The 26,596-nt window shown below is 46.3% G+C and overlaps 1 protein-coding gene across 7 annotated transcripts in view; it reads left to right on the top strand.

The window, feature by feature from the left end:
• Positions 1-26,596, top strand: part of LAMA3 (laminin subunit alpha 3) — a 249,672-nt gene that overhangs the window by 143,962 nt on the left and 79,114 nt on the right. For 6 of the 7 annotated variants that reach the window (XM_070778824.1, XM_070778825.1, XM_070778826.1 and 3 more), the window contains 7 exons: positions 5,193-5,337; positions 6,193-6,333; positions 7,856-8,017; positions 11,725-11,823; positions 14,198-14,281; positions 20,048-20,278; positions 23,889-24,002. In XM_070778824.1, coding sequence (XP_070634925.1) covers positions 5,193-5,337; positions 6,193-6,333; positions 7,856-8,017; positions 11,725-11,823; positions 14,198-14,281; positions 20,048-20,278; positions 23,889-24,002 — 976 coding nt within the window. Of the gene's footprint in view, positions 1-5,192; positions 5,338-6,192; positions 6,334-7,855; positions 8,018-11,724; positions 11,824-14,197; positions 14,282-20,047; positions 20,279-21,277; positions 21,708-23,888; positions 24,003-26,596 lie in introns of those variants that run through there. The other variant, XM_070778830.1, reaches the window with a different exon arrangement.

Here is a 26,596-nt window from a genome sequence, read left to right as displayed (position 1 = left end):
AGGCTCCCCCGTCCCTGGGGCTCTCCAGGCAAGAACACCGGAGTGGGTTGCCATTTCCTTCTCCAATGCAGGAAAGTGAAAAGTGAAAGGGAAGTCGCTCAGTCAGGCCTCTTCTGTTACCCCCTCCCAATTATCCACATCCTTCAAGAGTTCTGTGTTAAAGGTACAAATGCAAAGAAGGCGTGAAGCCTCTGCAAGCCCCCAGGGATAACCCCGTTATCTCGCTGCCGTCCCATCTCTCACATGGTCACCAAACTTTCTGCGTCTCTGTGTCCTGTGTCCTCAGTGAAAATGCACCAAGGTCAAGACTAACTGACTGTACTTTGTCCTCTCCCTCTCATGTCCCCTAGCTCGAGCATGTGTCTCTAGAAGACACTCAGTAATTATAGGGTGAATAAATGAGCGGATATAAGGTAGGCTTTGGATTCCAGGTTAAAACTGGACTTGATGGGGGTTCAGTATGACGGGACCCATGGTATTTAATGAGCAAAGGATAGAGTTCACCCTCATGCCTGACTTTCTGGCGACCTGCGAGACCCTCGAGCACCCACACACGTGCAGTCGTCTTTGCATAATGTTTGGCCCTGAGCCCGTTGCCGTGGAGATGACTTCACTTGACCGGCATACTCAGTGCACCTCCTGGCAGTGGCAACTGGAGCTTTCCTGCTATTGCGGTGAGGGCAACTCCTTGGGCAGCACAGCGTCTCCCTGGAGAAATGTGCGAGGTCAGGCTGACTTCAGGTTGTTTTCTAAAGATGTTCAGCCAGGCTTTGGGGGAGGAAGTTTCCTTTTTATTCCCCATTGTCATGGCACCACTCCAAACTCCTTTGTTTGCTTGTCTTTGCACAGGATTCATGTGCTCGGAGCTCTCAGCACTGCGTTGCTCAGACATTGTGTTCTCTACATTTTGGTGAATGTTTGCCCATCAGGTCCACCTGGGATCCTTGGGGTTCAGCTCCCAGGCCACTGCTGTCATCACCATGCTCAACTTTTTGCTTTTTTCCATCCACTCGTATGTGCTTGGTTGCTACCTGCGTGCTAAGTGAGGCTCAGCGCTTTATCCCGTGTTACCAACGAGGTCACACCCTCTCTGCCCAGCTCTCCCACCACGTCATCCCACGGTTGCCCTGAAATAAACAGGCACACATTTCTCCTTGTCTCGACAAGCAGCTTGCACAGCTGTCCTCCCTGAAAAATACCCCTCCACCTTTCTTTTCCAGTGAAGAAGAAATATTAAGAAATAGGCTCCCATCTGCCTGTCCTCACCCTCAAAGCCTATGTTCAAGTCAGTGCTCAGGGTCACTTGTCTGCTGTGGTGCTCAAGGTGGGAGGGGCTCGTGGGCACCAGAATTCTGGATCACACCTATGGGCCAGCGGCCCTGTGTGTTTGCAGGAAGGCCAGCTGCCCAGTGGCTCTGTGACAAGGACAATGTCGGTGCAGAGTCCTTTCCCTGCTGCCAGGTGGGAGGAGCAGAGAGCACCCTGCTCACTGAGGCCATCCCCAGAGGCCCTCCTCTGATCAGGTCTCCTCTTCCTGATGCTTTCTGTGGAGGGGGTTATCTGCACTGCTCCTTCCCATCTCTCACCCCCGGCCCCCGCCTCCCCAGAGTTCTTGTGCTCCAGAAATAGGGAACATCATCTGGGGACAGGCAGTTGTCTGCAGGACTGCGATTACATTTAGTCTGGGATTCACAAGGAGAGAGTAGGTGTTATTCACCTGGGCCTAGGAACAAAATTATGTGTGCTAAAATGTGTGTGTGTGTGTGTGTGAGAGAGAGAGAGAGAGAGAGATGATGTAATCTGCAAGTGGGTATAAGTGTTAAGTTGGCCAGAACATTCGTTTGGGTGTTGTTTCTTTAAAAAAAAAAAATAGCATGTTACAGACAAATCTGAACGATACTTCTCTGAGAAGATGGTTCATGGTTTCTGTAGCTCCCCAGACACCCCTTATCCCTCTCAGAGTTTGTAACGCACTGTACCAGAGCAGTCACTCCAAGCAGATCATTTCCACCTTCCACCTTCCACCTATTTTACTAGAGGAGTGATTTGGGGAATATTTTCTTCCTCTGTAGAAGAAACAATCTCTGTAGGTATCAGGGAGGGAGGGAGATGAGGAGATGGGGCTGAAATGACACTTGCCCTGCCAGCAGGTCTTGCTGGTGAAACTGATTTTATCTTCTTAGGTGTGGTGGGTGGGATAAAGAGACCCCCATCTGCTCCCCTTTGCTGATGCTGCACCAAGAGTACTTGTTTGTCTAAGGCAAACTTACTGGAATATAAAGTTGTATTTATCTTTTTTGGGGTGGTTTCTGGGGTGGTCCTTTGGGCTTCTCTGGTGGCTCAGATGGTAAGGAATCTGCCTGCAATGTAGGAGACCCATGTTCGATTCCTGGATTGGGAAGATCCCCTGGAGAAGGAAATGGCTACCCCCTCCAGTATTCTTGCCTAGAGAACTCCATGGACAAAGGAGCTTGGTGGGCTACAGTCCATGGGGTCGCAAAGAGTCGGACACAACTGAGCGAGTAACACTTTCACTTTCTGGGGTGAGATTTTTTTTTTTTTAACTGAAGTATAATTGATGACAATATTATATAAGCTACAGGTATACAATATAGTGATTCACAATTTTAAAAGTTATACTCTATTTACAGTTATTATAAAATGTTAGTTATATTCCCTGTATTGTACAATAAATATATTCTTGAGGTTTATTTTATACCTCATAGTTTATACCTCTTACTCCTCTCCCCCTGTGTTGCCCCGAACTTCCCTCTTCCCACTGATAAGCACAAGTTTGTTCTCTATATCTGTGAGTCTGCTTCTTTTTTGTTATATTCACCATTCATTGTATTTTTTAGATTCCACACATAAGTAAGATCATGCAGTATATCTTTCTCTGTCTGACTTATTTCACTCAGTATAATTACCCTTCAAGTCGCTCCATGTTGCTGTAGATGACAGGATTTCATTCTTTTTTATGGCTGAGTAGCAGTCCATTGTATATAGATACCACATCTTCTTTATCCTGGCATGAGATATTTTAATACATATTAAGAGATAGGTGAAAGTTTACATTTGGTAGCAAGTTAATGACAAAATATTTCGTATCAGGTTGTCCCCCAATCATCTCGTGGAAAGCAGATTTCCTAATAGTTTCTTTAGACCCACAAGCAAGGCTGAGCGTGTAGATGTAGCAGGCGGCGGCTGTGGAGCTCAGTGACCGAGCTGCTGCTCCCGTCCTCACACCGCAGAGCAGGGTCGCTCAGTCCTGAGAAGCTGCTAGTGCTTTCCTGCCAGCCTTGTGCTCAGAGCTGCCTGCAGCCCCTGGGCGCCCAGCCCCGTACAGGCCGTCGCCACCCTCCCCACCTGCTCCAGTGTCTCCCGTCACTCAGCCAGGCAACGGGGAGCCCTCCTTGCTGTCTCCCTCTTCTGTCCCCCCACCCAGACCACGATGAGTCCCAGCACCCTCACCCTGAAATAGCTTGGGACCCATCGCCCCCTCTCCGTCCCGAATACCTCTGCCCTCGCTCTGCCCCTGTCTCCCCACCGCAGAGCTGCCCTCAGCTCAGTCCTTGACACACACAGCCACCTGTCCTTCTTCCTCTCTGAACGCTTTTCAAGATGACGACCCCCGTTTGAGAACTGGTCAGCTGCCGGCACTGCCTGGCGTCTCCACCACCGCCTCCCCTCTCTCTCACGGAGGGAGAACGAAGCCTTGAGAAGCTGGGTAACTTGCTGAGACGCTGTCTCTAAGTCATGTGAGAGCTGATCAGAACGCTGGCCAGTCTGCCCTCAGTGTGCAGGGCTCAGCCCCGCCCCAGGGCTCCGGCACAGTGTCACAGCGGCCAGCCCCTCTGTCCTGGTAAGCTGACCCCCTCCCGCCTCCCCAGGCTCTCCATCATGCATGGTGACTGGGTCAGGCTTGGGAGTAGGGTCTGGGGTGAGGGAAGGACAGAGGCCCTGGGCCTGCAAGCTCCCAAGATAAGTGTTAGGTGGGAATGTGAACAGTATACACGTGGGGTCTACACGGGGGTCAGAAGCCAACAGACTCAGTCTCCTGGAGGGAGGAGACTCCCGCCTTTCCAGGCTCATGGCTCAGCATCCTCGCTTGCACCCCTGCTCCAGGAGCTCCCTGCTGTGTTCCCTGCACACACCGGGCCATGTCCCCCATTCTTGCTCTCTGGAATCCCTGCCCCACCTTCTACCCCAGGACACTTGTCCTTTTACACTCAGCTCAGGCATCACCTTCCCCCAGGGAGGCTGGGTCTGTGCAGGCCTTCTGACCTCTGTGTAGACCCCATGTGTGTATTCACATTCCCACCTAACATTCACCCTGGGAGCTCTCAGGCCCAGGGAGTCTGTCCTTTCTTCACCCCCGAGCCTAGTACCAAGCCTGGCCCAAGTCATCATCCGTAATGCTCACTGCTTTTTGTTTTCAGTTAAGGTATAACTGGCATGTAACCTTATATTAGTTAGTTTCAAATGTAAACATAGTGATTCGATATTTGTGTCTATTGTGAAATGGTCACCATAGTAAATCTAGTTATCACCCATGATCGTAAATACTTACAAATTTTTTTCTTGTGATTAGAATTTTTAAGATTTACTCTCTTAGCAACTTGCAGAAGTGCAATATGGCATCATTAACTATAGTTGCTGTGCTGTACATGACATCCCAGGACTTGGTTACTTTATAACTGAAAGTGTGTATCTTTTGACCCATTTTCCATTAGGATGATGGTCACTTGGAACTGCTTTGTGTGAGTGCCTTGTATCTGCTTTTCCCCATTCTGCTTGGACACTGGCACCTGTGGGCAGGCTCTGGGTCTACTTAACTGGCTTTAAAAATATTATATATTTATTTATTTATGTGCGTTGGGTCTCAGTTGCAGCACACAGGATCTTCATTGCATCATGCGGGATCTTTCCTTGCAGTGCACAGGCTCCCTAGTTGTGGCTCAGTAGTTGTGGTGAGCAGGCTTAGTTGCTTCGTGGCATGTGGGATCTTAGTTCCCCAACCGGGGATCGAACCCGAATCTCCTGCATTGGAAGGTGAAGTTTTAACCACTAGACCGCCGGGAAAGTCCCTGAACTGGCTTCTGACAAGCAACTTCTCTGCGGCAGTGCAGGTCGGCTTTAGAACTGTGTGTACAAAGGTGCTGAAGACTTTTGCTTCCTTTCCTTGAGCACAGATGCAGGCCCAGGATCACAGGGCGGCAGTGTGACCGGTGCGCTCCCGGCTTCTACCGCTTTCCTGAGTGCCTCCCCTGCCACTGCAGCAGAGATGGGACCGAGCCGGGAGTCTGTGACCCAGGCACCGGGGCATGTCTCTGCAAGGTAAGATGGAATGTGCAATGCTGGGGATATGGGCCACCGGCTAGAGTGGAGGGTCTTCATGCTGAGTCATTGTATAAAAATCTGTGGGAAATGAGACTGACCCATGATCAATGATGCTGGGAAAGATTGAAGGCAGGAGAAGGGGATGACAGAGAATGAGATGGTTAGATGGCATCACTGACTCAATGGAAATGAATTTGAGCAGGCTTCGGCAGTTGGTGAGGGACAGGGAAGCCTGGCATGCTGCAGTCCATGGGGTCACAAGGAGTCAGACACAACTAAGTGACTGAACTGAGCTCATTGGGTAGAAACAGTTAGAAGCCATCCCAGCCTCACTGCTCTTGTCCTTTGGAGGGTCTACAGACCTCCTTAAGAATCTGATGACACAAATGGTCTCCAGAAAAATCGGCACAAACTTTTGTCTATAATTTGAAGAGGTTCATGGGTTTCCCTGAAGCCTATTCCTGTCCCGTGGACCCCAGGTTCATCATCTCTGCTCCACGGTGTTCTGCCAATGACAGATGGACTCCCCAATCCCAGCAGATGCTCTAAAGTGGTTATAAGTGGGATGAACCGGTCTCCCCCACATTGTGAACTTTTTGGTGCTGTTTTTCTACCTTCAAGATGCTAAAGGGTATCTGATGAAATTTAGGAAATCCTCTCTTCCATTTGTATGCGGTATAAAATTTAAATAGTTAATGTGGTAGAACAGTTGAACAGTCATATAACTTTGAGTGTTTTATTACCATCCATGTCCCATTGTCTTATGTTGGTACTTAATTTGTGCGTGTAGCTCTCTTCAGTCAGAGACCCTTCAGAAGGAATTATCTCTTCTCTCGTGGTTTTCTTTGATAGGAAAACGTGCAAGGCACAGAATGCAACATGTGTCGGGAAGGGTCATTCTACCTGGACCCAGCGAATCCCAAGGGTTGTACCAGCTGCTTTTGTTTCGGAGCCAGTCATCACTGTCACAGCACACATAAGAGAAGGGCTAAGGTACGCAGGGCATCAGAGTCCTTCTGTTTTTCTTTAGCACTTCTAAATGAGGAAGTGAGGGGTTCCCAGGTGGCACCATGGTAAAGAATCTGCCTGCAGAACAGGAGACGTGAGTTCAGTTCCTGGGTTGGGAAGATCCCCTGGAGTAGGAAGTGGCAACCCACTCCAGTATTCTTGCCTGGAGAGTTCCATGGACAGATGAGCCCAGTGGGCTGCAGTCTGTGGGGTCGCAAAGAGTCGGACATGACTGAGCATGAGCACGCATAAAAGAAAAAAATGAGAAAGTAATGCACTGGCATGAGAAGTGAAGAGTCATGGAGGTTTTGCATCCTGCTGGGTTAGAATGTTAAGCCCTATGCTCACTGTCGTTAGCCTGCAGCGTTCTGTCCCCAGATGTCCTCATGTCCCTCAGCTCACACCCCTCATCAGGTCTCTGCTCATGTGTCCCAGTGCTCGGAGAAGCCTCCCGTCACCACTCGCTGACTCTGTGACCTCGCCTTTCTCTGTGGACTTCATAGCGTGCATCACAGTTCTAATGCTTATTATCTCTCTTCTTTCACCACTTGCGTGTAACCTCCTTGATGGAATCCCAGCACCGTGAGCAGGATCTGAAATGTAGTAGTTGCTCAATAAACACTCATTAGAGTTGCTTGTTCTCCTCCCTTACTTCTTATGTGCTTATCTTCCTGTTTTACTTTTCTTCTCACCTGTTTTACCACATCTTGTCTTTGGTCACTCTTAAAATCAACTCCAGAAAGCTAAAGCTTGTGTTGCCTCCATGATCCCACGCTTGCTTGCTTGTGTGAGTCGTGTATTTGTTGTTGTTGTTTAGTCGCTGAGTTGTGTCCGACTGTTTTGTGACCCTATGGAGTGAGTCATGCATTATGTCCAACAAATGTTCAAAGAAAGATTTTTGTATCTGTTTTACTGCTTGCCTCCTGAAAGGAGCACAAGCTTGTAGTGGGGGGAGAAAGTTATTTTGTAAATCCACCCTAAAGGCTCCTCTTCTTATCCCCAGGGGACCCCCGAAGCATTATTCCACATCTATGCCTTGTCAGCTCCTTCTTTTTCTTCCCCTCATAATTTAACTCCTGGCTTCCTTTGTGATCAGGGGAGTATTTAATTCTGATGCTCCATTTAGAGAAAAACAACGACAGCAGGCCACTGTACTTCACATCACATTTTCTCTCTGAGGAGCTCACCATTAAAATGCGCCCACAATCCTAGTTATGATCCACACCCTTATTTGCATATTATTCGAACAGTTATTGGACACCTACTAAATGTCAGGATGTGCGCAGGGCTAAAGGATAAATCCCACGTACATATGGCCACTATCCTTTGAGAATTCCTAGTCTCAATGGGTCAGTTGGGGGCTGAGCGGGAGTCAGAGACGAGGAGACACCCGAGGGAGGCCTTTGCAGCAAGGTGGCTGCCCCGTGGCTCTTTCTGCTCTTCAAGATTCAGCCATCACCAGAGGAGCCACGGGCATGTGGTTCCATGCCTTGCCTCTGTGTTTCAGCTTGTGGACATGATGGGCTGGCGCCTGCAGACAGCAGACGGAGTGGACATCCCCGTCTCCTTCAACCCCGGCAGCAGCAGTGTGGTGGCCGACCTCCAGGAACTGCCCGCCACGGTCCATAGCGCGTCCTGGGTCGCCCCGCCTTCCTACCTGGGGGACAAGGTAACCACATCCTGCTGTTCTCCCGTGCCCTTGCTGGACTTCCTCCATCACCACCTGGGCATCATTAACCAGATGTTGGGAAGGAAAGTTCCAGAAGTTCAGATTACTAAAATTGGAGACCTTAGGTTAATCACGGGCTTCCCACATGGCTCAGTGGTAAAGAATCCTCCTGCCAATACAGGAGACTCAGGAGACTTGGGTTCTATCCCTGGGTCAGGAAGATCTCCTGGAGGAGGAAAGAGCAACCCCCTCCATTATTCTTGCTTAGAGAACCTCATTGGCAGAGGAGCCTGGCGGCCTACAGTCCATAGGATCTCAAAGGGTCGGACACAACTGAGTGACCGAGCTCGCATGGGTTAATCACAAATGCAGATGATGGAGGGACTGAAGGTGTCCGTATCTCAGGGGCCCCACACGCATTGCTCACCAGCAAAGGAATAACGCATCAGGTTGTTCTTGGTTTTCGCTTAATGCCAAAGAATTTTCCTCCATGGAAATAACCCATTTAAATAATACCTGCTGCGAATGGCACATGTATGCTTTTAAATGCCAGTGCTGAGAATTCTTTGTTTTAAAGCAGAAGAAAGGCCCCTTGTCAGGAACACAAAAGCTGCAAAGTGACTCATGAGCTTATTAAAAGAAGCCCAGGAACCAGCGACAGCACAGCTTTCATTAATAGAGTCATGTGTGGTTATGAATAAATTCTTTCTTTTTAAAAAAAAATTATTGGGGTACAGTTGATTTACAATGTTGTGTTAGTTTCTGCTGTCCAGCAAAGTAAATCTGCTATCCACTCTTTTTTGGATTCTTTCACATATAGGTCATTACAGAGTATCGAGTAGAGTTCCCTGTGCTCTACAGTAGGTCCTTATTGTTACATATTTTATATGCTGTAGTGTGTATATGTCACAGATGTAGAACACAAGCTTATCGTTACCAAAGGGGACAGGGTGCGGGGGAGAGGAATAAATTGGGAAATAGTGAGTGACGTGGTTAGATGCTCCTCAGGAAGCTTATAAACAAGTTGCTTTTCCTTTGTTGCATAAATTAGCATTCCAGGATCAGGCCACCTACACTCATTTATAAGGACAGAAGTATGAGCCCCCCATAGAAACATCCTCTGGGGACACATGCTCCTGGGGGCCCAGGATAGAGCTTTGGAGAAGAGGGAGATTTCACAGAGCCCCGGCCAGATGATGCCATGCTCTCACATCTAGAATGACTAGATACTCGGGTCTTCTCAGCCTGAGCCCTCTGACGCTGTCTTTGGGTTGAAGGGCTGTGAGTGCTGACCGCTGAGTGTGGGGAACATTGCTCTTCTCACATAATCCCGCTTCTCCCTCTCGTGACATGCCTCTTCACATCCACAGGGCGAGCCCTGTACTTACTGGTCATCTCGTCCTGGGTGACGGACGACCCACAGACTTTGCAGCTTAAAGCAGCAGACCATTGTTATCTCGGCTAGTTTCCATGGATCACGGTGGCTCAGGGTCTCTCATGAGGTTGTGGTCAAGACGTCAGCCTGGGCTGCAGTCATTTGGGCCTGGAGGACCCATGTCCACGCTCGCTGGTGTGGCTGTCAGCCGGCCTCTGTCCTTGGCTGGCTGTTGGTGGTGGCTTCAGTTCCTGTTCATGTGAGGCCCTCCATAGATGTGTGAGGGTCCTCATGATACTACAGTTGGCTTCCACCAAAGCAAATGAGAGAAGAAACAATATTTTTGTAACCTAATTTCAGAAAAGACACACTCTAGTTTCTGCTATATTCTGTTCTCTAGAACACAGTCACTAAGCCCAGCCTATACTCTGGGAGGAGAATTAAGCTCCACCTCTAGAAGACAGGAGTATGAAAGAATATGTAGACCTATTTTTAAAACCTTAAATTCCTTTAAAAACTGTAAAAATAAAGTTACCATATGACCTTGCAGTCTCACTCCTGGGCATGTTTTTCCAGAGAAAAACATGATCCAAAAAGATACACACACCCCAATATTCATTAATTACTGTTTACAATAGCCAAGACAGTGGAAGCAACCTCAATGTCCATTGACAGGTGAATGGATAAAGAAGATGTGGTGCATATATACAACGGAATATCACTCAGCCATTCAAAAGAATGAAATAATGCCACAGAAGGACCTTGAAATTGTTGTATGGAGTGAAATAAGTCAGACAGAGACCGACAAATATCATATAATATTGCTTATATGCAGAATCTAAAAAGATGATGCAAATGGACTTAGAAAACAGAAGCAGACTCAGGCTTAGAGAATGAACTCAGGGTTATGAGTAGAGGGAAGGGGCTGGGGAGGGGGATAGATCAGGAGTTTTCAATTGATGTGTTCCAACTTCTGTATTTAAAATATCAATAGATAACCAACAAGGACCTCCTGTATAGCATAGGGAACTCTCCTCAATATTATGTAGCAACCTAAATGGGAAGAGAATTTGAAAAGAATGGATGGATGTATATGTATAACTTAATCACTTTGCTGTACAGCTGAAACTAACACAACGTTTTGATCACCTGTACTCCAATATAAAATAAAAAGTGAAAAACAAATGATGTCAGCCCATCAAAAAAGCAATCCTTACTCTCAAAAGAGAATTCAAGATGTTATCTTGAGTACTTCCAGGCTCTTTGGTCATAACTAGGTGAAGCTGTGTAGGCTGTAGGTTCTAGGGAAGAACTTCAGTGGACTGGGAGTCTAAGGGCTGCCCCATGTCCCTGCTCCAGTTTATTTGCATCTCAGTAAGGTACTTTGTCTACCTGCCCTGAGGTGACGTTGCCTCTGATTTTCATCCCTCAGTCACTCATTCCTTCTTTATCAGTTTTTACTTTAATGGGGAGAGATGTCAGGACCAGATGTAAAGTCTGTTCAGAAAGATGCTGTCCAGAAAACCCTGATCATTCACTTCCTCATCTCTGTTACCATCATGCTGCTAATGCAGCACTGAGAGGCGGTCCATATACCTGGCGGTACGGTCGGACATGGGCTTCCCCAGTGGGTCAGCGGTAACGAATCTGCCCTCGGTACAGGAGCTACCGTAGACATGGGTTCAATCGCTGGGTTGGAAGATCCCCTAGCAGAGGATATGGCAACCCACTCCAGTGTTCTTGCCTGGAGGATTCCATGGACAGAGGAACATGGTGGGCCACAGTCCACAGGGTCGCAAAGACTCGGACTTGTGTGAAGTGACGTAGCACACACACACACACAGATGGACATGGTTCATGCGCCCAAGAGAATGCAGAATCACTTAGGAAACAGTCACCATCTGTGCTCAGGGGAAGTGTTTTTTAGTTTATTTTTGGAAGTTCATCTTGTAGCTGATAGATATTAACCAGTTCTCTCAGCTAAATAGAAAAGCAGTGGCCTAGATTTCTTAGAATAGCTGTGGTTTAGTAGCCATCTAGAATAAAAGGATCTTATTTGTTTCTGTGTGACTATTATTTTTCTTTTTAAGGGAAGTATCCTCTTGCTTGTAAAACTCAATCATCTTCACATTAAACATTTTAATCAATATAAAATGGTATAAAGTAGAGAGTTAAAATACCATCTTCAATTCCACTCTGTAGAAATGACGGCTGTTAAGGGGCTGATAGTGTATCTTCCCAGAGCTCTGTGCCAGTGTACTTCATAGACAAACTGATGTGGCCATGGTGTGTTGCAATGCTTGTGCTATTAATGCTGTTATTTCAATTTTAGGTTTCCTCTTATGGTGGCTACCTCACTTACCAGATCAAGTCGTTTGGACTACCTGCTGACATGGTTCCTCTGGAAAAGAAGCCGGATGTGCAGCTCATTGTAGGTATCAGAGCACAAGCCAAGTGACAGGAAGTGGCAGTTGCAGCTGGTGCCATTCTGGTTTTAGGACATCACTTCTTAAAAAATAACTTTATTTACATATTTCTTGGCTGCGCTGGACCTTCGCTGCTGCTCGGGCTTTTGTCTAGTTGAGTCGAGCGGGGGCTACTCTTGCTTGTGATTCAGGGGCTTCTCTTCTTGCTGAGCGCAGGCTCTGGGGCATGTGGGCTCTGCAGTTGCAGCTCCCCGGCTCTAGTTGTGGCTCACAGGCCTAGTAGTTCTGCAGCAAGTGGGATCTTCCTGGATCAGGGTTTGAACCCATGTCTCCTGCATTGGCAGGCGGACTCCTCACCACTGAGCTACCAGGCAAGTAAGTCCTAGGACATCTTGATAAGTGGCCTAAGCAGAAGTCTGGATTAAGTCGTTTCCAGTATTTTGTAGAAACTCAAAGGGAAGTTGAGAGCATCTAGCACCTCTTCCAGATCCTGGGTGCTTGACCATCCCAGCCCCGAGTCGTTTCTCTTTTCTTCCCTCCCAAGAACGTAACCATCTCCCTCCTGGCTTCTCACAATCATTGCCTCATCGTAAACTTATTTTATGTATCTGTCATTCAATTTCATTGCACAAATGGTTTTGAGACTTCCCTTTTTGCAAAGTTACATTGCTGGGCTCATGAAGGACAGGTGGTCCCTGTTGTCAAAAAGAAAAAGTGTAATCTAAGGGGAGATGGGCTTCTCTGGTGGCTCAGTGGTATAGAATCTGCCTCCAATGCAGGAGACCCAGGTTCCATTTCTGTGTCGGGAAGATCCCTTGGAGGAGGAAGTGGTGACCCACTCCACTATTCTTGCCTGGAGAATTCCATGAACAGAGGAGCCTGTCAAAGAGTTGTGACTAAGCGACTGAGCACAAACACGAGATACTGAGGAGCCCTTTTGGTTTTTTGAGAAGTGACACCCGCATGCTATGTGCTGGGCACCCAGTCCAGAACTACAATCTAGCAATTTCCTGGAGGGCAGGGGTGATATACCATCCTGCTTTGAATCCCTACAATGTACAGAACCTTGAACATGGGATGGGGTGCCATCGCCTGGTCTTGACTGTGTTTCTGGTTCATGTGCTGTAATTAATGTGTTGCAATCCCAGCTTCCTGAAGGACTTCTTGGTGTATTTTGTGTAAGTGATGCCTGGAAAACCCCACATGTCTCATGCCAGCTGATGGCCTCGCATTCTGGTAGCTTTTTGTGTTCAGGCATGGCTGTGCTGTGTTCTGTTTCTGCTGGCACCCAAATGTATTGAACTGTTGTTTTAAAAACTCAAAGGAACCTTCCTTTGCAAAACATCTTGAAAATGAAGCACCCAGGACTTTAAAGTCCAAGGAAAAATAGTTCCACAATAAAAACACTATTATGACATGCTGTAGATCAGCTTCATTATTTTTTTACAGAGCATCTCAAATTCAGGCCATTAGTATGCCTATGTTTTACTGCCTCTGTTATTATGCAAACTGTTGGAGCTCATGGAGAAGTGAGGACCAAAATTTCTTCTTAATTTATCTTCAAACTTGGAAAGTAATTTAGGCTCATAAAGCATATACTCTGCTGCTTTGTTCCAAACCACTGAAATTAAAAGCTTATTGGGCATGTTTCTTAGATTAAGGTTTTCAATGAGTGCAGATAATGCTCTTCTTTCTGAAAGGCCAGCTCTGATGAATGAAACCTTTAGGGGTTTGGTGCCCCAGCAGAAGAGCTGAGCCTCCTCTGTGTGGGTGTGGGGTGAGGGTGCTGGTGGTGGGTGCTGACTGTCCCATTGTGCCCTCAAGAGCCTCTGTAATGGGGACCGGCGTGCAGAGGTTGAGTGATGGGGCTGGTGCCTACAGGGTCTTGGGCTGTGGGGTGAGCCCTGCTGCATGTGCCAGCCCCACAGCACCCTGTCCATGCCACCTGCACAGCCCACAGCCAGCCTGCCAGCCTTCTGCCCTCCTTCCCCTCCCCACTAACCCACCCACCAAAGCACTTTCTTGCTCCCTGTCTGGTCCTAGACAGTAGGGGAACTGGTCCCTCATGTTATCTGCAAAGCATGTTTATTGATTTTTAAAAATTGTTTCCATCTTTATAAGCCACTTTTAGTCAAAGGAACTTTCCTTTGTGAAAGTTTAGGAAACAAAGGTTTCCTATTTGGGAAAATGAACTCTATTAGGTCTTATTATTCCATTTCCGTGTTACTAATCCTTTTGCTTGTCAGTTCATTTCGCAGTTACTTTTTAGAATCAGTCATTTCATGTAAAGCAGATCCATAGACATTTGTTCTCAAATCAGCCATAAACTTTGAAACATGACGGCCAAGCTACCAACACATTCATATTTGTCTTCCACAGGGTCAGCACATGTCCATCATCTACCATGAGCCAAACCACCCCCGGCCAGACCGGCTGCATCACGGGCGAGTGCAGATGGTGGAGGTAAGGGAAAAGTGAATGTGAAGTGGTTCTTTCTTTTGTCTTTTTTAATTTTTTTGGCCACGCTGCAAAGCATGTGGGATCTTAGTTCCCTGACCAGGAATCGAACCTGCACCCCTTGCAGTGGAAGCTCTGCAGCTTAACTGGACCACCAGGGAGGTCCCTGAAATGGCTCTTGATGAGCTTTTAAGAGTTGGTTTTTCTTTTTACTTATTTTATGAATTCAAAATATTAATTATATTTATGTAAATATAATTTGATATATAAATTAGAAATTATATAAAGTATACAGAGCTCCAACCTCACAGGGCTTTGTTTGCACTATCTTTATGGCACGGAAACAGGAGACCATCCTGTCTCCCGTTTTACAGTTAAGTATCCTTAATGTATAAATTCCATGAGTCTGTCATGCTCCGATATAGCTCCCATTTGTCCTCAGGATTCCCTCAGTGCCTGGAACCTGGTGACTTTCCAACAAATGTGCTTGGGGTGAATAAATGGAAAAGTTACAAGCACATCTAACACCAAAAGAAATAAGAATCAGATCAGATCAGATCAATCGCTCAGTCGTGTCCGACTGTTTGCAATCCCATGAATCGCAGCACACCAGGCCTCCCTGTCCATCACCAACTCCCGGAGTTCACCCAGACTCACGTCCATCGAGTCAGTGATGCCATCCAGCCATTTCATCCTCTGTCGTCCCCTTCTCCTCCTGCCCCCAATCCCTCACAGCATCAGAGTCTTTTCCAATGAGTCAACTCTTCGCATGAGGTGGCCAAAGTACTGGAGTTTCAGCTTTAGCATCATTCCTTCCAAAGAAATCCCAGGGCTGATCTCCTTCAGAATGGACTGGTTGGATCTCCTTGCAGCCCAAGGGACTCTCCAGAGTCTTCTCCAACACCACAGTTCAAAAGCATCAATTCTTCGGCGCTCAGCCTTCTTCACAGTCCAACTCTCACATCTATACATGACCACAGGAAAAACCATAGCCTTGACTAGACAGACCTTTGTTGGCAAAGTAATGTCTCTGCTTTTGAATATGCTATCTAGGTTGGTCATAACTTTCCTTCTAAGGAGTAAGCATCTTTTAATTTCATTGCTGCAGTCACCATCTGCAGTGATTTTGGAGCCCAGAAAAATAAAGTCTGACACTGTTTCCACTGTTTCCCTATCTATTTCCCATGAAGTGGTGGGACCGGATGCCATGATCTTCGTTTTCTGAATGTTGAGTTTTAAGCCAACTTTTTCCCTCTCCACTTTCACTTTCATCAAGAGGCTTTTTAGTTCCTCTTCACTTTCTGCCAGAAGGGTGGTGTCATCTGCATACCTGAGGTTATTGAGATTTCTCCCGGCAATCTTGATTCCAGCTTGTGTTTCTTCCAGTCCAGTGTTTCTCATGATGTACTCTGCATATAAGTTAACTAAACAGGGTGACAATATACAGCCTTGATGAACTCCTTTTCCTATTTGGAACCAGTCTGTTGTTCCATGTCCAGTTCTAACTGTTGCTTCCTGACCTGCATACAAATTTCTCAAGAGGCAGATCAGGTGTTCTGGTATTCCCATCTCTTTCAGAATTTTCCACAGTTTATTGTGATCCACACAGTCAAAGGTTTTGGCATAATCAATAAAGCAGAAATAGATGTTTTTCTGGAACTCTCTTGCTTTTTCCATGATCCAGCGGATGTTGGCAATTTGATCTCTGGTTCCTCTGTCTTTTCTAAAACCAGCTGGAACATCAGGAAGTTCACAGTTCACATATTGCTGAAGCCTGGCTTGGAGAATTTTGAGCATTACTTGACTAGCGTGTGAGATGAGTGCAATTGTGCGGTAGTTTGAGCATTCTTTTGCATTGCCTTTCTTTGGGACTGGAATGAAAACTGACCTTTTCCAGTCCTGTGGCCACTGCTGAGTTTTCCAAATTTGCTGGCATATTGAGGGCAACACTTTCACAGCATCATCTTTCAGGATTTGGAATAGCTCAACTGGAATTCCATCACCTCCACTAGCTTTGTTCGTAGTGATGCTTTCTAAGGCCCACTTGACTTCACATTCCAGGATGTCTGGCTCTAGGTCAGTGATCACACCATCGTGATTATCTGGGTTGTGAAGATCTTTTTTGTACAGTTCTTCTGTGTATTCTTGCCACCTCTTCTTAATATCTTCTGCTTCTGTTAGGTCCATACCATTTCTGTCCTTTATCGAGCCCATCTTTGCATGAAATGTTCCTTTGGTATCTCTGATTTTCTTGAAGAGATCCCTGGTCTTTCCCATTCTGTTATTTTCCTCTATTTCTTTGCATTGATCACTGAAGAAGGCTTTCTTATCTCTTCTTGCTATTCTTTGGAACTCTGCATTCAGATGCTTATATCTTTCCTTTTCTCCTTTGCTTTTTGCTTCTCTTCTTTTCACAGCTATTTGTAAGGCCTCCCCAGACAGCCATTTTGCTTTTTTGCATTTCTTTTCCATGGGGATGGTCTTGATCCCTGTCTCCTGTACAATGTCACGAACCTCATTCCATAGTTCATCAGACACTCTATCAGATCTAGGCCCTTAAATCTATTTCTCACTTCCACTGTATAATCATAAGAATAAGAAATAAGAATAATATAGCTAAATAAAGGAGAGCTTATCAAATTATGTGTGTGTGCATGCTAAGTCCTTTCAGTCATGCCCGACTCTTTGTCCGACCCTATGGACTGTAACCTGGCAGGCTCTTCTGTGCATGGGATTCTCCAGGCAAGAATCCTGGAGTGGGTTGCCATGCCCTCCTCCAGGGGATCTTCCTAACCCAGAGATTGAACCCACATCTCTTACATCTCCTTCGTTGGCAGGTGGGTTCTTTACCTCTAGCGCCACCTGGGAAGCCCTATCAAATTGTAGAACATTGTATTACACCTACTTATTTACAACTATTCCTTTAAACAATGTTCCAATTATATTATTAAATTTGTCCAGGGATTTCCCCTGTGGTGTACTGGCTAAGACTTCAAGCTCCCAATGTGGGGGGACCCAGGTTCAATCCCTGGTCAGGGAGCTAGATCCCACATGCTGCAGTTAAGAGTTCAGAAGGTGCAACTTTAAAACGTCCCACATGAGGAAATGAAGATGGAAGATCTGAGTGCCACAAAGAAAATGTGGCACAGGCAGCCAGAGAAACAAATAAAAACATTTAAATATGTGCAGTGAGAATTGTTAAATATATCCTCAAGGGGATACTTTTTCAAGTACCTTAAACTTGTGGACATGCTGTAACATTTCTGTACTGGTCCATCCATATGGTGGAATACCATTGGGCAATAAATAGAACAAAAAGTACTGGTAACTTCCACAGTGGATGAAGCCCCAAAATATTATGCTGAAGGAAAGAAGCAAGACACAAAAGTTCACATATTATGCGATTCTGTTTATATGAGAGAGGTTATGCCAGCAAAAATGGTGAAGAACCTCTCCCAATTTTTCCTCCACAAAAGCAATGAGAAAACTGGCAAACATGGTCAAAGTCAACTAGTTTAGAAGTCTTGACAGTTAACCAAAGGCTAGCAGTCATCTGAAAAGCATCTATTCCAGAAAAAAAAAAAAGCCTGAATCTTTTGCCACTAAATACTACAGTACTACATGATCTGTGGTTGGTCAAATCGATGCATTTGAAGCCACAGATGTGGAGAGTGGACTGGGAAGATTTTCACAGGTTTTTGACTCCCAGAGGGTTGTCACCCCTAATACCTGCATTGTTCAAGGGTCAGCTCTATATTCCAAATAGTTGGAAATAGGGTTCTGGAGATATTTGCACAGTCATGTTCAGTGCGACACTGTTCACAGTAGCCAAAAGGTGGAAGCAAGTTCAGTGTCTATCGACTGCCGACGGGATAAGGAAACTGTGCCACATACACACTGGAATGTTATTCAGCCTTAAAAAAGAAGAAAGTTCTGTCATATGCTAGAACGTGAATGAAATTTGAACGCATTCCACCAAGTGAAATAAGCAAGTCATGAAGAGATAACTACTGTGTGATTCCACTTACAAGGTATTTAAAGTCCTCAAATTCATAGAAACAGAAAGGAGAATGGTAGTTGCCAGGGGCTAGGGGAGGAGGAAATGGCAGTTATTGCTTAATAGGTGCTGAGTTTCAGGTTTGCAGGATGATCAAGTTCTAGAGATCTGTTGCACAATCACATTAACACAATATAGTTAACACTGCCGTACACTAGGCTTCCATGGGCTCAGGAGGTAAAGAATCTGCCTGCAATGCGGGAGACTGGGGTTCAGTCCATGGATTAGCAAGATCCCCTGCAGAAGGGACTGGCCTCCCGCTCTGGTGTTTTTGCCTGGAGAATTCCATGGACAGAGGAGCCTGGTAGGCTACAGTCCATGGGATCGCATAGAGTCGGACAGACTGAGCAACTAACACTTTCACTTCACTTCACCATACTGTTAAAAATGATTAAGATGGTAAATCTTATGTTACATGTTTTTCACCATCATAAAAATAAAATAACATGAATGTGTGTGTGTGCAAGAAAAGATTGGACTGTCACAATTATGAATGTTTAATGAATGATCTGAGCTGTGCGACTTACTCGGTTTCCATATGCCTCTCTACTCTTTTTCACTCCCTTTATGCTTTTACAAGCAAAAGTGCATTTTGCAATAAGCTGAACACTGAGAAATCTGATTTCATTTTATTGCTTTTAATTTTCTGCCTTCATTTTCCCCCTCTTTCTCATGGCTCTCTTCCTTCTTGGGAACAATCCAGGATATGTGACTTCTGAATGTAAATCTACGTGCCCACTTACCTATCTCATTTTAGTATTTTCCCTGATGCATACATTTTTATTAATTTTTATTGGGTATCCCAGGTGGCTCAGTGGTAAAGAATCCACCTGCCAATGTGGGAGATGCTGGTTCAATCCCTGGCTCAGGAAGATCCCCTGGAGAAGGAAATGGCAACCCCCTCCCATATTCTTGCCTGGGAAATCCCATGGACAGAGTCCATGGGGTCACAAAAGAGTCAGACATAACTTAGTGACTAAACAACCACAAAAAATAGTTGCTTTACAAGGTTGGGTTAGTTTCTGTTGTGTGGCAAAGTGAATCAGCTATATGTATACATATATCCCTTCTTTTTCAGATTTCCTTCCCATTTAGGTCACCATAGAGTCTCTTCAGTGGGCCAGTGGTAAAGAATCCACCTGCAATGCAGGAGACCCAGGTTCAATCCCTGGATCAGGAAGATCCCCTGGAGGAGGGCATGGCAACCCACTCCAGTATTCTTGCCTGGACAGTCCCCATGGACAGAGGAGCCTGGTGGGCTACAGTCATAGGGTCACAAAGAGTCAGACTCAAGTGACTTAGCACGCATGCATGCAGAGCGTTGAGTAGAGCTCCCTGTGTTATGCAGTAGGTTCTCACTAGTTATCTAGTTATACATAGTAATGTTGAGTTTATACATAATAAACTAGGGCATTAGGAACAGTTTACTATGTATAAACTACATACTATAATCTGTGTAGTTTATACACAGTAAACTAGGGAAGCCTGGCGTACTACAGTCCATGGGGTCGCAAAGTCGGACACGACTGAGTGAGTGAACAGCAGTATGCGTGTATGTTAGTCCCAGTCTCCCAGTCTATCCCACCTTCCCTCCTTGCTAACCGTAAGTTTGTTCTCTACTCCTGATGCATTTTCAGTGTCTTTTGTTGGGTTCCTTCTGGTTGGCTGTCTTGCGGTCCCTGGGACTGAGTTCGCCTCTCTGCTTTCACGTGTAGGGAAACTTCAGACATGCCAGCAGCCAGGCCCCCGTGTCCCGGGAGGAGCTGATGACCGTGCTGTCTAGACTGCAAGGTGTGCACCTCCGGGGCCTCTACTTCACCGAGACGCAGCGGCTCACCCTGAGCGGGGTGGGGCTGGAGGAGGCCTCGGAAACAGGAAGTGGACGTCGAGCACAGAGCGTAGAGATGTGTGCCTGCCCCCCTGACTACACAGGTGACTCATGTCAGGTAGGAGCTGCCCCTCAACCATCGAATGCCCTGGAGGGCTCTTGGGGCTGGTGCGCCTGTCTGCTGTCCAGCCCTCTTGGATGGCCTGGAGCCCTCTGACCATCAAACAAGTTTCTGCTGGGGGTCTAGCGTGTTATCTTACCTGGACCACCTGCAGGTATTAAAAATGAAAAAAAAAAAAAAAAATCACTTGTCTCAAAACCCATCAGAAAGCATTAGGAGCTCAGTGGATCCTGGGGGTTTCAGAAATCTGGACTTTCTGGGAGGCAGGAAGGAAGTAACTGTGCACATCCCAATATGTGAGCCACTGCCTTCCCGGGAGCTGACCCAGGGTCCTCCTGCCTTTCCTTAATCCAGGGCCTCTTTCCAGCACCCATCCCCCTATGGAGTTATAGTCCAGAAAACGTCCTGATTCTTCAGGGGAAGTTTCAGTCCAAGCTTCCAGCTCACAGCAGATCCTCAGTGGAGGCCCAGTCAACTTGACTGTCCTCTGTGTGCTGTAACATGAAACTATTTCATATCTCAAGCTGCAAATAGTTCCTTTTCCCAAAGAGAGGGAAAGAAAGCACAGTAGGTAGTACAATGAATAGGAAATAGCAAACATTGTCATCTTGAGAATTCCAGACGCCTGTCGGATATGCAATTAGCAACCTCCTTAACTTCCCCTCCCGACCCCTGGATTGCAGAAAACCCTAAAGGTGATCTGCCCATCGGTTCTTTTTTTAACCTGAAGGTATAATATTTTTGCAGATTAAAATGTGACCTATTTTGCAGGCTAAAATATAATATACTCGCTGTGGTTTTCTCAGGATTCCTGCCAGGTAACTTTTAGTCCACAGGTGGCTCCGTTCTTTGTCCCCCTGCCTTCTCTGTCTTTTGTAGCCCGATTAAGTGAAATTCCTAGCCCAAGGGAAAGAGAGGGACCTCTGGCTCACCACCCTCCTGCCCAGGGCGTGTTCTAGGCTCATGACTCAGCCTGTGATTTACAGCTTCGAGTGCCGTCTCAGGGGTGAGGTGGGTAGAAGGTGATGCCTGCCCCACCTGGCAGGAATTACAGAGTGGCGCGCTTCCCTGCGGGACTGTTATGTGCGCGCTCTCCCAGGCTGACTCACAGGTGAAGTTTACAGGTGGGGCCTCCTGCCGCAGACAGCCTGCCTTCTACCTGAGTCAGCCCGGCCTGGGCAGCGAGCAGGAAGGGCAGGTATAAGAGGAAGAGGCAGAGGTCTGCGCGCAGCCAGCAGGACGCCCAGGGACTACGATGCCCCCGGCAGTGAGGTGGTCTGCCCGGAGTGCAGGATGGCTCTGGATCTTTGGGGCAGCCCTGGGGCAGTGTCTGGGGTACAGTTCACAGCAGCAAAGGGTAGTGCTTCCTCCATCTCCGGGTCAAAACCAACAGCAAGCAAGTTATGTGGAGCTTAAGCCCAGCCAGGTAACGGCCCTTTTACGTTTTGCTTTGGGTGGGGAAGGGTTCCCAGCTCCCTGAGATTTCAAGGCAGGGTGATGAGTGAGAAGTGGGTGGGCTGGGGGAGGGGCCGATGGCTCCCCCATCTGCTGACTGGCAGTGTTCATTTCGGTGCCTGACAGATCGCTCTCCTGGGCTGTTAACCACAAACCCTATAAACATCAGCCCACCTGGAAATGCCGAGGCAGCTAGAGTTTGAATGCCTGTGGGATGTTCATGTCTAGGAAACTTTGTGCCCTTTCTAGACGAACCCAAGGCTTAGGATAAGAGTCTGGATGCCTGTAGGTTTCCAGGCTCTGCTTGGGAGAAAAATTGCCCATAAAGTAAACTCTGAGCATCAGTGGAATCCCTATTTAAGATTAAGAAAATTGATGAGATCAATTTTGTGTAATACCTAACACATGTGCTTCAATTAGCCGGGCATTAAACATTCATAAATTCTGCTTTCACTGTATTTAAATTTCCTGGATAGTACCTGTATATTCACAGAGAAATAAACGCTATGGCTGCTAAAGTGACCCAGGAAACTTGATAGAGACATCATTTTATCATTTGTACTACAAAAGTTTATTGGAAAAGTTATCCTGAAAAATTGTGACTTAAAAAATTATTAGTTGCAAAGTCTCTTTACTGAAGTAACATGTTGGGACACATTCGTTTTCATTTAGAACAAGTCTTCAATACAGCCTGAATAGTTGAACAGAATCGTATGTTAAATGTAGAGTTTGTGTGCTTTACAGAGGTGAGAAAATAATTATATTCCCATAACTGACAAATGTTCTGAGAGTCACATGATACATAGTTCTTGTGGAGTGTTTTTCTATTTCTAAGCAAAAGCAAATTAAGATGGGTGATTTACCTTTAATCAGGATAGACCGTCCTCACCCACCAAAGAATATTTAATTAAAGCTTTTACTGGGCATGTTGTCATAAATAAACCATATATATTTATTATTTAGATAATTTGTTCTTTATTAAATCGGATAATTTTATAATCATGTAATGGGGTATATGGTGATAATTATAAGGCCCTTGTGCCTTCTTGGTAGAGATTTTTTGCAGATACGATCATACCACCACTGGCTGAATTAAGTTCAAACGTATCTCTCAGTTGTGCTTTCAGCTCAAGAACATTCCTTTCATGTTTGGATTCTCCTTAGACAAGCCCATTCAGTAATCTAAGTTGTTGTAGTGCATTCTTTTGCCTCGACATGGTTCCTAATAGCTGAAGGGAAAATTATATTGGAAATTATATATTGTTATTGTGTATGATTTGGCATCATTTGTGTAGCTTTAGAAGGAATTTCTAGCAGCAACTGGAATATTCAGCTCTGGGGAGTGTGTGAGCTTCTTCTCATCATCATCATCATAATTCTTCTCATCCACATGAAAAATAATAACTTGCAGCATTACACTGCAAAAAGGCAATATAGAGGAGATAGGGTTAATCAAAGCAATGTTGAATAAGAGGAGACCACACTCACGGAAATTGCCTTAAGCTGGGTCTTTGTGTTCAGTAGGAACCAAACATCCCTATCAAGTTCTGTACAAGAATGCAAGCTGTTTCCTTTCCCCAGGGTTCCCAGTCACCTGTAGTCTGGTGAGTAGCAGTGAATGGGTACCACCAGACCTGCCATTATTGATTAAATCCCAGTGGTGATCCCACCTTTCCCCTCCTCCCATCCAGCTCCCCCACGAGCCCAAATCCACACTTGGAGTGGCTACCCAAAGAGAACTTGAAGGGATTTGCTCAGAGGTCCTCCCCCCTGGCAGACTGAGGTCCTGATCCTCTTTGCTTTTTCAGCCTTCCGTGCCTCCACTGGCCCTCAAAACGATTGGCTTGAGAAGGAGAGGCACCCAACTTCCACAGTCCACCCCCCACACCCCCTTTGCTCTGATTTCCCCACCACACATCTCCCATTCCACCACAAACTCCACCAGCTACTTTCACATCCACCAAGATGTGAAAACAACAGAAAACCTGATGGAAAAAGCAAGCGAACCTGGCTTGCATTGGAAAGTAGAAGTTCACACACTGACCAAAGTAGGGAAGATAGAAAGGTCAATGCTGGACGGTCAGGATGGTCACCTGCCTTGGATAATAAATTTCTTTCTTTGTATTGACTAAATGATTTGTTTGCAAAACAGGGATGCAGCCCTGGATACTATCATGAGAACAAAGGCTTATACACCGGATGGTGTGTTCCCTGCAACTGTAACGGGCATTCCAATCGCTGCCAGGATGGCTCGGGAATATGCATTGTGAGTAAACTGATGCTGGAATGTTACTAACAAATGATCTGTGTATTCCCCGTCCCCCTCCGCTAGGCCTCAGACATCAGACATCACCTCTACCAAACCCTAAATAGAGGTGATTATGTGAGCAGGGGATGGGGTGGGGCAGGGGCACGTGCAGCACCAGGTAACCAGGCTGAATTACTTTACACTCACTTTTCCCTCCATTTTTTTTCCCCTAAAGATTTCTTTTCCTGTGTACCATTTTTAAAGTCTTTATTGAACTTGTTACAGTTTTGCTTCTGTTTTATGTTTTGGTTTTTTTGGCTGTAAGGCATGTGGGATCCTAGCTCCGCAACTAGAACCCTCACTCCCTGCATTAGAAGGCGAAGTCTTAACCACTTGACTGCCAGGGAAGGCCCTTTCCCTCCATTTTAACATGCGCCGTCAGAGAACGTTCTGTCTGAGCAATTAAATTACACCTTAGCTTCTGAATCTCACTAGATGATAATAATTGGTAGATGCTGGGGTTTAACTCTTGCCATGCGTGTGTGCTAAGTGGCTTCAGTTGTGTCCGACTCTTTGCGAACCTGTGGACTATAACCCACTAGGCTTCTCTGTCTATGGGATTCTCCAGGTAATCCGTGACATCCTTGCCATGCCCTCCTCCATCTTTCCAACCCAGGGGTGAAACCCACATCTCCTGCAATTTCTGCATTGCAGGCAGATTCTTTACCCCTGAGCCACCTGGGAAGCCCTAACTCTTGCCAGGATATAGTAAACCAGAGCTACTCCTTTGGACCTCAATTTTGTTGCAGTGGAAACAGTGTCAGACTTTATTTTGGGGGGCTAAAAAATCACTGCAGATGGTGATTGCAGCAATGAAATTAAAAGACGCTTACTCCTTGGAAGGAAAGTTATGACCAACCTAGATAGCATATTCAAAAGCAGAGACATTACTTTACCAACAAAGGTTCGTCTAGTCAAGGCTATGGTTTTTCCAGTGGTCATGTATGGATGTGACAGTTGGACTGTGAAGAAAGCTGAGTGCCGAAGAATTGATGCTTTTGAACTGTGGTGTTAGGGAAGACTCTTGAGAGTCCCTTGGACTGCAAGGAGATCTAACCAGTCCATTCTAAAGGAGATCAGTCTTGGGTGTTCTTTGGAAGGACTGATGCTGAAGCTGAAACTCCAATACTTTGGCCACTTCATGCAAAGAGCTGACTCATTAGAAAAGACTCTGATGCTGGGAGGGATTGGGGGCAGGAGAAGGGGACAACAGAGGATGAGATGGCTGGATGGCATCACCAACTCGAAGGACGTGAGTTTGAGTGAATTCCGGGAGTTGGTGATGGACAAGGAGGCCTGGCGTGCTGCAATTCATGGGGTTGCAAAGAGTCAGACACGACTGAACAACTGAACTGAACTGAGCTGAGCTGAGGTGGGGCAGGAGGTTGCAGAGAGGAGACCTCATTGCTGTCAGATGAGCAGTGGCTTAAAAAATTGATCAGAGGAGAAGGAGATGCTGTCAAAGGCTGAAGGCACACTCTCCATCCATCAAACACTAACCTGCATGGCTGCCAAGGCAGTGTGTTTATAGGGGAAGACAGGCAAGGGGAGTCCCAGTGGTTTATGACTTAGCCACCAGAAAACTATCTTCTTTGGGTGTTTTAGAAAATTCTCTCACACAAAACTAGGTTCTCAGGAGATTTTTCTCATGCATCCTGAAGCAAAACAGTTTTTATTCTGCTATCTTCCTCCCTATCCTCAGAGGTCCCCCCTCAGTAGCCACGGTCTCCCCAGTTAGAAGGAAGAGGGACAGTTCCAAGGCAAGGAGGCCACGTTGGTGCCTGAATACAGAGCCCCCACTTCTTTTGTGTGGTTCAGAAATGCATTGTCCTGGAGCGGGCTTCCTCTGCATTGTGCGAGGCACCTAGAGTGTGTTTCAGCTCTTTGAGTTCCTAGACTGTTTTATGCCCATGCAGCGTGTCCTGAGGAGCTATTTCCTCTGCAAGACAGAACAGGCCAGGACAGGAAATTGTTGTAAAGAGCCTGACAGAATATTCTGTAGGATTGTAGCCTTATAAGTTCCGAAAGTGTAAGAGATGTCAGGCAGTATTATTTTTCAGCTCTTTGGTATCTCATGTAATAGTTTGTATTTCATACTGTGTGATGTGTGTAACACAGGTAGACACTGTCATTAAAAATACTTATCTTGCCGTTGAGTCATTGTGAGGCCACTTTATAAATGCTGCCAGAGAACAAAGGGAGTTTTCTCTGTAGTCCATCCACCCAGTGAAGGGATCACTAGTGAGAGTCATAGTTCGTGTTTCAATCAAACAACAAGATTCTCTTTTTCACTTTTGTTTGCAGCTCTGTCTTCCCCTGTCCTTGACGGCCACATGCCCTCTAGAACTGATTCATTCAGGGAACCCTTGCTGAGTATTTGCTCTTATGGGAAGGACTAAGCTAAGTGCTGGGGTTAGAACCATCGGACATAATCCCTACTCTCAGGAGGCTTGCTGTCTGGTGGGGGGTGTGTGTGTGTACACACATGTACATGTGCACACATGAGCACACACACACACGGGTGCAGCTCAGCGGCAGGCCGTGGGTGCTGG

Source organism: Bos indicus, chromosome 24 (genome assembly GCF_029378745.1).
Source record: "Bos indicus isolate NIAB-ARS_2022 breed Sahiwal x Tharparkar chromosome 24, NIAB-ARS_B.indTharparkar_mat_pri_1.0, whole genome shotgun sequence".
In the NCBI taxonomy this organism is placed as follows: domain Eukaryota; kingdom Metazoa; phylum Chordata; class Mammalia; order Artiodactyla; family Bovidae; genus Bos; species Bos indicus.
Note: the sequence above shows the minus strand (reverse complement) of the source record. Positions and strands in the feature narration are given on the sequence as shown.